This window comes from Paralichthys olivaceus, chromosome 9 (genome assembly GCF_024713975.1).
Source record: "Paralichthys olivaceus isolate ysfri-2021 chromosome 9, ASM2471397v2, whole genome shotgun sequence".
In the NCBI taxonomy this organism is placed as follows: Eukaryota; Metazoa; Chordata; class Actinopteri; order Pleuronectiformes; family Paralichthyidae; genus Paralichthys; species Paralichthys olivaceus.
The window spans coordinates 15,420,195-15,434,965 of NC_091101.1; the positions used below are offsets into that span (position 1 = coordinate 15,420,195).

At 42.7% G+C, this 14,771-nt stretch overlaps 1 protein-coding gene across 1 annotated transcript in view; it reads left to right on the forward strand.

Moving 5' to 3' along the window:
* trpc7b (transient receptor potential cation channel, subfamily C, member 7b) overlaps window positions 1-14,368 on the forward strand; it is a 44,135-nt gene extending 29,767 nt beyond the window's left edge. Inside the window, exons 8-12 of the mRNA XM_069531921.1 lie at window positions 9,031-9,226; window positions 9,934-10,155; window positions 12,531-12,611; window positions 13,606-13,681; window positions 13,938-14,368. Of these exons, the coding sequence (XP_069388022.1) occupies window positions 9,031-9,226; window positions 9,934-10,155; window positions 12,531-12,611; window positions 13,606-13,681; window positions 13,938-14,077 (715 nt within the window). The 3' untranslated portion in view covers window positions 14,078-14,368. The remainder of the gene's footprint in view (window positions 1-9,030; window positions 9,227-9,933; window positions 10,156-12,530; window positions 12,612-13,605; window positions 13,682-13,937) is intronic.
* The last annotated feature ends 403 nt before the right edge of the window (window positions 14,369-14,771 follow it).

Consider the following 14,771-nt stretch of genomic DNA (forward strand, 5'->3'; position numbering starts at 1 on the left):
TTCTCGTTTGTCTCTGGCCCTTAATTTCAGACTCTAAATGAGCCATTTCCTCTGACTTATTCAAATGGTGGGAGCTGCATAGTAATTTTAGCTCGACAGTAACTCCCTCATTTGTGTTGTTGTCGTCACTCTCACCACCAGGGGTCAGTGTGGCTTTAAATCTCAACCTCTCTGTAGAGTGGTTGACAGTACAAATGCTTTTATTTTCCTACCTGCAATGTTTTTGTTTTGCAGATCCAATCAACTTATTTGTGTAATTTCGATTTGCATTTTTCTGTCTCTCTTTTGTGTCTGCACATTATTTGTTTTTCTGTCCATTAATTAAATTACATCGGTGCGACTGCAACATATTTGGAATGACTGTTCATAATAGGACTGCCTATGCTGTGCGGAAATTGTGTATTTCCTAAAGAATAATCTTTTGTGTCACCCAGCAGAGAACATATTGCTTGATAAGCGCTCGTGTGTGTGTCCGTGCACAGATCCCTCTGTGTGTGGGAACCCAGATCTGACAGGGCATGTTTGATGGAGGGCAGCAGTAAGGTCTGGTCTGATAGCTCTGATACAGCGAGATGAGGAGTGAGCCAGGTGAAGGTAGTAATGATATCCCAGGAGGGGCCACTCAGGCTGGAGGACTGAGAGGGGGGTGGATATTGCCGGGGAAGAGAAGCTCAGGGTACCACACACACACACGCACGCACGGACACACTCCCATAAGGTAAAACTCACACACATAAATGCACAGCTGGATAGGACTTAATAAAGTCCCAGCGACACACACAACCCCCCGAAGCATGGAGGTTTAGATATCTGAGTGACACACACAGCACATGTTCTTTGTTGAGTGCCCACGCAGTAATGTTCTCATATCTGCAAATACACTTAAGCAAGGGGACACACACACACACACAAGGGGTAGACACATACATGCACATTCAGTTACTCTCTCACTGTTTGTTCTTGCATATGATATAACAGGTGGGCAAACAAACATTTATACACAGATCAATTCACACACAGAGACATGCTTATCAGGATTTTTGATTTGGACAGTGCTTCTGGAGCAGTGGACTCGTCTCTATGTTCTAGTCAGCCATGCATGACAACGCTGCACAAAGAGAGCGAGAGGACGGGGGGGGTGAAGGCAGAAAATGTGGATGAAACAGGGCTCGTGTTTTGAAATAGTCAGAGATCGAAGCCATGCAGGGACAGAGCAAAAGACAAATACCCAGCAGATTTGAAACAAAAAAAAACGTAGGCTGTATTGATGCTGAAGTAAACATTGGAAACACAAGTGAATAAATCCGGCACGATGAGGACAGCAAACGGCAGAGCAACGCGGGGAAGAGCAGGAGGACGAAGGGGATGAGGGAGGAGAAGAAAGCCACAGGGGGAGATACAGATGCAGATGAAGGTGGTTTTTTTTTGGGCTCGGTTGTTTGTTCAGGCAAATGTTGGAAACCAGCCAGGATGCATAGATAAAGGAGGGAAAAATGAGAGAGAGGATGAGAGAAGGTCAAACAGACACAAGTGCAGGTTCAATACAGATTTAGACTTTAGACTGCACACAGAACATTTAGCAAATTCAAAAAGGTGAGAAGAACTCAGAAAAGAACCTGTTTAGTCTCAATGACTACTGATTACTGTATTACCTGATCACAAAATTGCTATTCAAACATCATAATGAATGAACTGTTTTGTGCTATGTCAGTTAGAATTAAGTTGCTTTGGCAACATGAACTTCTTTTCATAGCAGTGAAACAAGGCATGCATTTGAATAGAAAGACAGAATGCTGCAGACCGTACGGGCAAGATAGCAGGGATATCAGATTAAAGCCAAGGACAAAGGCATATAAAACGATGAGAGGGCAGGGATGCAGAGAGAGAAGAGTGGATACAAGATGGCACATAGAAATGCTGAGGTGAAGATGCAGGCAGGAAAGCAAAGTTAAAGCTGAACTGAGACAAAGTGTCAGGAGGAGGAAAAATAAAGAAACAAAGGGAACGTGAAAGAGTTCAGAGTGATGAATGGAGCTATACAATACTGCTTTTCACATACTCAATACCACTACTGACAATAACTCCTCAATTCGTTTGTCATTACTGCTGCCTTCATCTCTATCAGACATTTCTTATGTATAAGTATATATACATACTTCTCCATTATGTTACTGATTGTTTCTTCTAGTCGATGTGTTCAGGTACACGCAGCATCTATTGCACTTCTCTCCATCTGGGGAGAGGGATCTTTCACATGTGGCTCTGTCTGAGGTTTCCTTTTTTTTATTTTTGGGTAGTTGTTCTCATACTTCTGTTGAGGGTTAAGAACAGAAGATGTCAGATTGTTAAGCCGTATGAGGCACATTGTGATTTGTGAATATGGGCAATACAAAAATTTGACTGATTAAATGTGATGGCAAAACGAGAACCCTGGTGAGACAGACAGAGAGAGAGACGGGCGTGAAAGGAAGGATAAGAGGTGGCTGAGAGCAAAAGAAATGGTTAAGACAGAGTCGGATGAGCTAAGGAGAGAATTTATTCTCTCTGAAGGCAAGGCAGAGGTGTTGTGTTCAGACTTTAGCAGTCAAGCACATCTGAATGTTAAAATGAGGAGAGGAAGAGACACGGTTACAATCAAGGCGCGACAGACGGGGAGGGACAAAGAGTAACCCAAAAAGAGTGCATTCATACAGTGTGACCTACGGAGACTTTCAAATGTCAACATCCGCACCAATAGCTTAAGCTTGTGCCAATATTTAGAATTCTCCAATAAATGTCCCCATTATCATGACAAATGATGCCAAGCATTCAATTTCCATCTTGGTGAGACGTAATCCCCCTGAAATAGCACTGAGACCATCATTACACACTTAGACGCTGCACTGAAATTGTTTCCTTTTGCCGAGGTAAGAGGCTCCTGAGCAGGGATTCAGTTAGAGGAAGACAAAAGCAGGATTTCCACTTCTAGTCAGCGAACACTAGATTTAGCGGCTGAAAGATAGAGCCTACTGTTGCCAGGAGACTTCATCAGCAGTAACTAGCCACCAAGTTTTACTTACCGCTTAACACCCTCCCCCGGGGTGAGGGGGTTGGACAGTTGAACTGCTGCTCCTTCATGTCAAAACGGCACAGTTGAGAGGGTTCAGGCATCTAAACAGGACGCTTCCCGGGCACTTCCATTGGATGTTTACTGGGCATGCCCAACTGTGAAGAGACCAAGGTGTAGCCAACTTCACCGGCTGCCTCCGGATAAGAGACACAAACGTGGAAAAAAAAACCAATACAAATATCTCAGGACGAAAAAGAGGAGCTCACAAGAAGATGCTAACAAAACAATGTTCCTTACATTTTCCTGTTGTTGTGAACACCTCTTACACAGTTCATCTCCAGCTGCATTCTTCATGTGTGAGTGGGAAACTCCAGACCCAATTTACTGGACTTTTTCCAGAGTTGTGTAGGAAATGGATTATTTAATGAACACTTAACAATTAACACTTTTTCTCTTTGCTTTAGGTTGTAATTCTTTTAGAACAAGTATGAGTCTTATAGCCCCACGCACAGTTCGTGGATAATCTAAAGCTTGTCTAGTTATGGTGCCAAGCTTCTCAATAAAATAAATACATAAATGGTAAATGGGCTATATGATAAATGTGCACAGAAAAAAATAATTTTCCAGCTGTGTTTCTAAAGGAACCTACATGTTTATAACAATAACATACATATCAGTAGCAAAATCAATTGCACATTGGTTTGTGCTGCGTATTATGAAAAGATGAAGTGGAACAGAGAGACAGAAAAACAGTCAGACAGCACAGAGGCAGGCAAATTAAAGTGAAGTTGATGTCGTGCCTGATTCACTATCAAAGCACTCTTAATTGCAGTTGCTGATCTCGTGGTATTGTATTCCCCACTTAATAAGATTTCTCACAACTTGCCTGAAGACACACGGAAAACACTTTTTTTTCATTGCTTGCTTTCTGCTGTAGTCTATCCCACTAGTATCCCACTGTCAGACACACACACACACACACACCTCACACTCATAAACAAGCATGATAACAAGACACAACAATTTTGGATCGGTCCTTTTGCTTTTTTTCACTTTTTGTTTCCCTCTCAATCAATCTCAGTCATTACACACACACACACACACACACACACACACACACACACAAAGACTGGAAGGCGGGCATCTCTTTGCAGCAGGGTTCATTGTCTCATTAAAAGCCAAGGAGGGCAAGGCCCCACCCTTACTGTTGCCATGGTGACAGCTCGTGCAGCGCAACGGATAGAAAGTTTAACTCAATTTAATATTTAGAGGTGTTTTGTCTATATTTTCCTGTCTCTTTGACTAACCTGTCTATGTGTGTCTGAGAATGTCTGTCTGTCTCTGGGGAGAGGAGAGAAGAGGAGGAAAAAGAAAAACAGAGAAGAGGTGATTGAGAATGAGAGATTTAATATCTCGTTAATGACTGGAGGGCAGACGGAGAGAGACAGAGCAGAGGGCTGGGTGCCAGCTCTCAAAAAGTCTATATTTACATTTAGCCAATGTGAGAATATTGCTGCAGATTAGACAACGAGGAAAAATATATGAGAGGGGAAAATAATGGGAAAAAAGAAAAGTATAAATCAAATGAATAGCGTGAGTGACAGAAATAGCTAAAAGCTGCTGGGATGAAAGATGGCGAGAGCATGAGAGAGGAAGGGAGGTTGATGCAGAGAGAGATATAAAAGCAATGGCAATGGGGAAATAATGAGAAAATGGGCGAGAGAGAGAAAACGAACAAGAGGCCGAGATGATAGTGAAGACAGTGACGGAGACAAACATGAAGCATAAAGCAGCACAGGCCAAGAGCATGTCTCTGGGGGGGGGGCTGATTTGGGCCTCACAATGATTGGGTATGGTTCACTCCCGCAGAGCCAAAGTTACTCACCAGTCTCCAGCACGCACACAGACACACCAGGCTGTATGTGGCGTGAGAGTGTGGCAGTGGGAGTAACAGAGTCAGTTCTTTACTGTCTGTGTCCTGCAGGGGTAAGTGTGTGTGTGTGTGTGTGTGTGTGTGTGTGTGTGTGTGTGTGTGTGTGTGTGTGTGTGTGTGTGTGTGTGTGTGTGTGTGTGTGTGTGTGTGTGCGTGCGTGTGCGTGCGTGTGTGCAGCCGTCATACTGCGAGCAGCCTATTGGGAGCTGCCACTCTTAATAACGGATAATAACACACTGTCCATCTCTGTCTACAGATGCTCACTGTCCCTGCTGATTTACTGCCTGTTGTACAATGCTACAATGATGTAATAAAACACACACACACACACACACACACACACACAAGCATAAAATGAAATAATCTCATTCTTAGGATGTTAAAAAATAATCCATTATCTGAGCATCTCATCCATCTCAGTAACAGGGTATTGGATAATACACACAGGACCAGTACCTTAATTGAAATTAGCAAAAATAACAAATTCAGTCTGTTCAGTTCTCTTCCTCCCTCAGAGTGATGTCACTCAGATTCCAGTGAATTAAATAAGCAGAAAACAAGGTGAGCAAAACAAATGATAATGCACAGCAGCACTGTCTGCCCATAAATCAATATTATCCAGTTTGGCAGAATACCCTTAACTCACATATACATTCTATCTGTATCAGTGTGTAATGGATAGAAGTGCGGAGGTGTAATAGGACGGATGAAGAGTGTATATAAATAATCTGCTATGTGGGGAGTGACTAATTTTAATTGTTGTGCCTTATCCCCGTGTGTGTGTCCGCTTTAATGGCACATTAATGTAGCCTGGAACAAAGCCCTTCATCATTATCAACACTCACGTTGTGAGAACCTGAAAATCTAAATCGAGTGAGCATTTCACAAGGGTGGGAAGAGCAGCTGAAAGACAGGATAATTTGATTTCAGAGATAATTGGGATATAACATAATCAAAAGCAGATAATTCATCATTCAGGTAATCCAGTTCTCTCTCTCGCCTTTTTTTCAAATTTTAGTTTCAAATTTCAAAAAGCCACAGGGAAACGTTATCTTGAAAGAGAGCCTCCAGATAAGTGACAGGGACATTATTTAGAGAGAGACGGCTCAAAAATAACAGCTTCTCAAGGCAAGTCCACCAAAATCACCTTCCACAGTGCTCCTGATTGCGTGATAGGCTGGTGGGTGGGTGTGATGTGAATAGAGAGCGAGGAAGGATGTTGTTGAAAACGGCCTTCGGTTGGTTTGGTCTCACAGTAATCGCTTGTCTGACGTCTCGACCGTCTGTCTCGAGGTAGAGAACCATTTTGCGAACTTCCTGCTTATGAGTGTGTTTTTGTTCACACATGCCTCCAGTGGCGGATGTCACTGTGTTGTGTTGGCACTTATGACAGTAACGTGCACGCCTCTGCTTCTAAGTTCACCTTTCAAAGTAGTCATCAAGGAACATGGAGTGGAAATGTCAATGTGATTAAAAATATGTCTCTATGATTATATGTTCCTCGAGTCAGAAGCATGTTGGCTCAGTATAAATCACTTAGACTCGGAGGTTGAGTAAATCAGTGTTCTGTGGTCCATAGTGAGCTTTTCCCTGCGTGGTTTCCTTGACAAGAACTGATAACTACATTATTTATTTCCTGTTTTAGGCAATTGCCTCGTGTCTTGAGGCAAATGTCAGAGGTCAGGGGTTGATGGGGATTAGGACAAGAGCAGTTCATTCGTGTGAAGACATATTCAGGGACCTTTTGGTTCCCAGGTGAAAGTTTCTTGTCATTACCAGCACGACATCCTTCTGCCTGCACCACATTTGAGAACTGGGCAAGTTTCATTTCAAATGTGATGCCGGACGTGTAAATTAAGGAAAGCAGCTGCAAATCCTAGTATTTGTCTGTTTATAATTACACAGACAAACCATCCAGTATCTGTGCCGCTTGTCCTTTGAGGGTCGTGGGAGAGCTGGAGCCAGTCCCAGCTGGCATCAGGTGAGAGTCAGGGTACATTCTGGACAGGTCACCAGCATGTTGCAGGGCTGACATACAGAGACAAACAACCATTCACAATCACACCCTCGGTCAGGATAGATCTGCATGCAAACTAAAGGCAAAAAATGATGTATCCGTATGAGATTAGATATTCATGAATAAATCAGCCACACTCAATTTTTAAAAAACACATTGAGATAATATGTTTTTAAGGATTTCACTCTTGAATTGCAGCTAATCTGCTTTGTGTATGGATGTAGTTTGCTCAGATTTGATGGTGTTCACCAACTTCAATCCGATTCTGATGTTGCTATTGTATTGTCGAGTGTTGCAGAGAAGTGTGTGACACCACTGTTCTGAGTGCTGCTCACTCCAAACCTATGAGGAAAAGAAATAGGAAAAATCTTAAATGTGAAATAATCAAATTTGTTCTAACTCTGGCAGAAATCTGAGTTCACGTCGGACGCCATCACTCATACTGAGACGCTGATTGAGAAAATACGATTTTGGGGCCATGAGAGTCCTGAAAAAGTGATTTATGGAATAAAAATGCAAAGTGCCAGTCTGTCTGTTATAGGTGCAGATCATCATGCTAACATGGAGAAATCAATGAGAATGATAGATCCATTTAGTTGTTAAAAGCTATAGATGTACAGCAGGAAAGGTAATGACCATTAATCCTGCTATTCAGCAAAGGTTCAGAGATTAACAGGGAATAATTACTGCAGGCAACCTCAACAAAAAGAGCCATTAAAGATAACTGTTTCCAATTAGCACCAGGGGATGTTCTATACGTTAAACATAATGTATGAAGAGGCAGTAATGGGGAAAAGTAGTTGTTACAGAGTTTGATTGGTTAATTCCTATCTGGTGTTAATAAGTGTTGATGGAAGGTGTTTTTTAAGAAGAAAAAAAGAAAGAACATATTCTTAGATGTTCTTTGAGACACAAAACACACAGTCATTGTCACAGTTTTAGTCTCGAGGTTAAAGAGCATCTTTTACTTTCTTCCTGCAAAGGTTAAAGCTGAACTTCTCTGGGGAGTCTGTGTTTTCATGTTTGTGAGAGAGAAGAGGAGAGAGCCTGTGTCTGTTTGTGTCTGTCTTCGGCTTTTCATGACTGTGAGAGTGTGTTATTTATTTTTCCGTCTCTGTGTCTTCACCTAGCTCTCTGCGTACCAATGAAACTGTGTCTCTTTGAAATAAGTTAATTTGTAAGACGCCCACAGCTCGAGACCCGGAGCCCACAGATCTTCTCTCCTCACAGCCTCCTTCCACCTCTGTCCCCTCCAGCGATCCAGCCGGGTGGCTTCGTCCTCCCCACCGAGCCCCTCCACCAGCCCTCTGTCATCTCGAGCTCGTGCTCTCCACTCATGGAATATTTGATGACAGACGTGTACCTGAATGTCAATGTTCACAGGTCTTGGAGCTTTGCACTGTTTTACCTCGTCCCCTCTTCTTCTGTCTCAGCCCTCTAGTACAAAGAAAATAATCCCTCAGGCTGGATGGATATTTGACTCTGAAACACACAACACATTTTTTATGGAAATTGAAATAATATTTAAATAGTAGAGGGCAAAGGCACAGAAAGCTCAAATACTGTACGGATTTCAAACCATGTCCAGAACTTAAACATGGAATTCAGAATTTATATTTAAGTTTATCTCTGAGCAGCCTGAACTTTGAAATGGTATATTTTAAATGAACCCTGAGTTGACCTGTTTCTTCTTTGAACACAGCCATGACAAGACAAAATAAATTGTGTTTCTCTCCTAAGTGATTTTTCATAGTTTGTGTAATTGAAGGTTTGATGCAGTTACATTTTTTTACGTTCTGTAGAAGTCAGTCAAGGTTTAAGGTGCATTTCTCTCTCTGTGTATTTGTGTGTTTATATGTGACAGACAGAGAAATTCAACATGTTCAAATGTGACATGACTCATCAGGTATTTCATCAGTGCCACCTCATAAAATCCACCACATAAAAATGCATTTTGTGTGTTTTTTCATGTCACTGTCAGATTAGCTGCATGTGGTCACCCCCCACTCTCTCTCTGTCTCTCCTTCAAAGTGTGGAGGAGAGTTTTAAGACTCTCTTCTGGTCGATCTTCGGGCTGTCTGAAGTGATCTCCGTGGTGCTCAAGTACGACCACAAGTTCATAGAGAACATCGGCTACGTGCTATATGGAGTGTACAACGTCACCATGGTGGTCGTCCTCCTCAACATGCTCATCGCCATGATCAACAACTCTTACCAGGAGATCGAGGTACACAGATTATTTTTGGATCGCCTCTGTGCCAGCAGGGGAATTGGAGATTCAGCTTAAAATACCATGAGCTGTGAGAAATCAATACAGTGACAACAAACAAAAAACACAGACCACAAAATTAAGGATGGAAAAGTTGGTCACATGTGACCAAAATAGAAACATCGGTATAAGAATTTTGAGCTGTTTGATAAAATCCAAAATGTGATGTGGTTTTCTTTGATGAAAAATGGACATTGTTTCTCTCATAACAATCACATGTAATTATTTAATGCCTAAATTTACTGTCGCTCTCATTAACTAATAATCTGCAATGTAATGAGGTAACCTGCAGTTATCGTTGAGTTAAACTGATCATTTGCCACCCAGAACTAAAAGTAAGGAAGTCTAACATTTACCCTATTGTGGGTTTTTTCAGACTCCACTTGAAACCAGTGCTGCTTATTTCAAATACACCCTCTGTCTCTGTCTGTATGTGTCTCCATCTGTCTCTGCCTCTCTGTCTGCATCTGTATCTCTGCCTCTGTCTCTGCCTCTGTGCCTGTGTCTCTCTGTATAATTTTCTCTGTATGTGTCTCTATCTGTCTTTGTCTGTCTCTCTGTCTGTCTCTTTGTCTGTCTCTGTCTGTATCTATGTCTCTGTATCTGTGTCCCTGTATCTATATCAATAATTTTCTCTGTACATGTCTGTCTCTCTGTCTCTGCAGGAGGATGCCGATGTGGAGTGGAAATTCGCCCGAGCTAAGTTGTGGCTCTCCTACTTTGATGAAGGACGCACTCTGCCCGCTCCCTTCAACCTGGTTCCCAGCCCCAAGTCCTTCTATTACCTGGTCCTCCGCATCAAGTCCTGCCTGATACGCCTGTGCAAGGCAAACGGACGTCGTCATAACAACGAGCTAGAGATGGGCATGGTCAATTCACAGACAAAGGTCAGTGTCCAGAAATTACTCAGCCCTAATCATCAAGTTACTCTCTTTTTTTTGCATTTTGGATAAATCATCCTGTGATGAGTAACAAATGTGGGGCAAGGGCCAGACATTGTTTTTGACTTTATATTGATATTAAATTTTTTGTATCATGATGATGAAATGTTAAACTACTACTTTATTTACCTCCTGTTCATATTATACTGAGACAACAGGAAAACAGTATTGTAAAGTGACACATAAAGTCAATGCAAAATGTTCAATAACACATTTGTTCAATTCCCCTCACATGTACTCTCTTTGTTTGTGCGATTTTTCCTCATTTTTTGAAGTTTTTCTCTGCAGCAGTTGACACATATAATTATTTGTGTACTGCCACTGTTGCTCTTTCTTTTCAGCTGTTCTTGTTTTGCCAGCTATTATAAGTATAATGATGTTGCCGTGTGGCTCCAGCAAACAAATTGTTGAAATTGCTCTCCATCAAAAAGCTCTGCAGCGGACTTGCTTATATGAGTATATCACACTGTTTATAGCACGACTGTCAATTAGTGCACTGTCACTACAAGTAGAGTTTGCTCAGATGGCCTTGTGCTTGAGGACTCAGAAAATGTAATACCTGATATAACGCAAGACTGGAATGCAACGTCAGCTTTTTTTTCTTTTTCACACTTTCTCCCTCTCAAGGACTGTCCATCTGAATAAAATCACTGTAATGCAAAGAAAGTCTTGCGTGAAGAAAATGGCATAGGCCATTTAACACAGAATCAATCTTTGTGCTGGCCTTGTCCGCAGACATTTGCTCTGTCTGATTCCGTAGCATAAAACGGCTCACCTCGGCTCGGCTATTAGTCGGACCATTGGATCCGCCTGCGTCTGCTTAAATGCCCGGGCAGGTTGGGGATGGGGACAGGATGGGTTACAGCCTGCTGCTCCCGTGAGCACATAAAGTTCTCTGACAGTTGAATAGCAGAGCAGAGCAGGTGCGGCGAGCGATCAATACGTAAGCTCAAATTCAACCAGCATTGAGAATGTCAAGCGAGAGTCTGAAATGACGGGATGCTCTTTGTGAGTCAGTTATTTTATGTTCCTCATGTGGGATATATCCACCATTCAAAACAAGTGATGCTCTAAGTTGAAGCTATAGTTATATAGAATATGATCCACAAGAAAAACTAGTCAATGGTTGGTGAAGTATCAGTTTTAATGACTGGATCGTGTGTAGTTGAGAGGAACTAACTGAACCTCTGGTGAGTCATTGAGATGAACATTCATATTTGGATTTAATACATTTTCAACATGCAGTTCACATGTTCAGTTATAGAATAATTGCTCTTCGTGCTCAAGGCCTTTGGTGAATAAGCTCGTCATTTATTCATTGTAGTTAGGGCAATTCATTCATTGCCAAAAATCAGATAAAATGAATTTGGGGTTAAATGGAGGCAGCAGAGGACTTCAGGGCAGGTTATTGATGAGAACATAGATCACAGAGTACACAACAAAGAGATTTAAGCTTTGTCTGTGGGGCTTTGGAATACCTCAGCAATAAAGATGCCGGTGATGCACCATGTCTTTGTTTGGTGATGTACGTGTGGCTTCAGTACAGATGGCATGTTTCCAAAACCTAATGTTGGATTTGCCAAATGATTTATTTACAAACATTAACAGACAAAAAGAACAAACCATCTTTTGCTTTTCATGATCAGAACCACAGACATCGCTCTACACCCCCCCTGCATCAATCAGGCCTACAGTGAAGTAGGCTGCCCACAGTTTAATCTCAGGCGATAGCCGATGGGCTCTGAGATTACCCACAGTGCTGCCTGGTGTCAAGCAGATGTGCTCCTCCCAGTCTCATGAAGCTCAAACAGTAGCTGCCATCTGGTTGTGGAATTCATTGAAGCTGTGTATAGGTAACGTTAATTTGCCTCTCTGCAGGAAATCATTTGTCGTTGCAGTAAATTTTCTTTCATATAAAACTTCTCCAAAAAACTGTCATTGTACAATTTGTTCTTTCAGAGAGATGAGTTTGCCTGCAAAATAAAAAACTAAAGCATTTAATGGAACTATTGCGCCTACTTAGTGCTGTTCTGGTTTAAAACGTTTTCTGACTCTACAGCTCTGAATTGACACACAAGCTGCAAAGCAAGGTCATGGAAGTGGGAGGCAGCAGTCAGTTAATAGAGATTCACGCCGGTCAAGTGATGTCAATTCTCTTTGGAGACATCATGTACCAGATACAAACACTGAGCCTTGCTTTTCTTTGGTGTTTTGGTTTTTGCCGTGGTGCTTGTCTTTTCTAACGACCTCTTCTCTCATCACTCTACCCTGAAATTTGATGTTTACACTGAACTGTCATCTGTATCTTGCTGTTTCATCAGGATGAGCGCTTTAGGTCTTATCCTCGACCGGGAGAGGAGTTCATGCCCAAGAAATCCAGACAACACCCGACCAGATATCAGGTAAGACAGAGAGCAGAGAAGAGGATGAGAAAAGAAGAAACTTAGTGAAGTTGGAGGATCTCAGAAAAAGAATGAGTGAAGAAGGTAAAGGAAGAAAAATATAAGAGGAACACAGAGGTCAAGGAGTATAGAAGAAAATGAATAGGACCTAAGGCCGACTGAAGGGTGATAAGGGTTGACAGGAAGACAGAATGATGGGTGGAAGCGATAAAGAGACAGTGGTGGGAAAGAGGAAGGGAAGAAGGAGAGAGCCGGGTGATAAACAAGAAACAACGGATGTGAAAGTTTCGATGAAAGGGCATCGAATGAGAGGAAGCTGGGATTGAACAAGTGATAGTGAGCGAAAGAGGAAGAGGAGGACAAAAAGAGAGAGAGAGAGCAAGAGAGTAAGACTGAAAATGGCTCTAATGAGCTGTTTGAGGTAAGATCGAAGACCAGCACTTGGTAAATGAGCTCAAAGTATTGCACGGTGCAGAAAGATGCTCTACTCTTTAGTCTGCCCTTCACCTTCACCCTCTGGGAAATCTAATTTCTTTCACTGGTCTGCTGCACGTTTCTAACAACACTCCCAGTGTGTGTGTGTTTTATCCATTACAGAAATAGCCACACACACACACACTTACACACACACACACAAACACACACAGAGCATGCATTGAGATGTCACTTGATAAGACATTATATGTGTGCTGTATGTGTGGTGACAGCTATCGACCCATTTCCAGAGTGCCTACATGCAGGGATTGACTGCCTGAGCCATGGAAGTGGCTGGAGGACATCCCCACTGGCTGCAAAATCAATACCCAACATTTCACATCGCAGAGACAAGGCGTGGTTTTCTACCACTTGTCTGCACGTACATATATGCACACAAACACAAAAGTGCACAGGGTTAAAAAAAAAAAAAATCTAATTAGTCTGGTTTTGTTTATTGGGTGAATATACCATGTGTTGTCGCCCCTCTATTTAATCGTCTTTCCTCTTCTCCTCACAGATGATCATGAAGCGTCTGATTAAGCGCTACGTGCTAAAGGCTCAAGTTGACAGAGAGAGCGACGAAGTCAATGAAGGTAAAAAATACACCCGTCACCAAGGCCTGTTGTCATTGTGTCATTATTTGCTCAGGGAATGTGTGTGCGAGAGAGACATGAGATATGTGGCTCATGGAGGGACGAATGCTGTGTATGGTTGTGTTGTATGTCCTGCTTGTAGCACATACTCTTACTTTAGGTTAATGACCTTGTCGATAAGTGTTCTATTTGCAAAAATGTCTGCATTTTCCCCGTGCTCACGTGTTCTGATTGGCCGTGTGCGACTGTGTTGTAGGTGAGTTGAAGGAGATCAAGCAAGACATCTCCAGCCTCCGCTACGAACTCCTGGAGGAGAAGTCTCAGGCCGCCGGAGAGCTGGCTCTGCTTATCCAGCAACTTGGCGACAAGTTTGGCAAAAACACCATGAGACACTGACAGGACCCGCGGGAAGAAGAAGAGACGGAAAGAGGGAAGAAGATGAGAAAAAGGGTGAAATCAGGAGGAAAGCAGGGTGAGGCCGGGTAGTTTTAAGACCTTGATAGTGAAGGAGGGAGAGAAAAGAAAGAGGAAGGGAGGAATGTAGGGAGCGAAAATTGCTTACACAAGGCAAAAAGCAAATGTTTTGTATATGCAATGACCAATTAGGGAAGAATTTAAAAAGAAGATAACTGTGACTGCAAGTGAGCAAGAGGTCATTGGGTCAGAGGACAAGTGTGTGTGTGTGTGTGTGTGGGGGGGGGGGGGGGGGGGGGGGGGGGGTGTTGACAGTTGAATTCTAATTAAAGGCAGTCTTCAGGATGTGAGAGGGGGGAGGAGAACAGAGGCTCACAGAGATGGTGAGAGACGAAGGAGGAGAAGTGCAGAAGCGCCGTGAGATACAAGAGGCTCCAGAGGGCAGAAAACTGAAGCAGTGCAGCGATGATGGGCCCCCACGTCTGCTGCCATCTCGGAGAAGGGAGGATGATAAGAGAGGGAGGTCTGGAGGGGGAGGAGGGACAGAGAAGATGTCTGAAATAAACAAAATGTAAAAAATTCCACTATTATTCACAACGGAAAGGTTGGCCTTGCTTCTGCATCCTCACTGTGTCAGGACGAGCGTCGATACCTGTCCAGATAGGGAGCGTCCCCT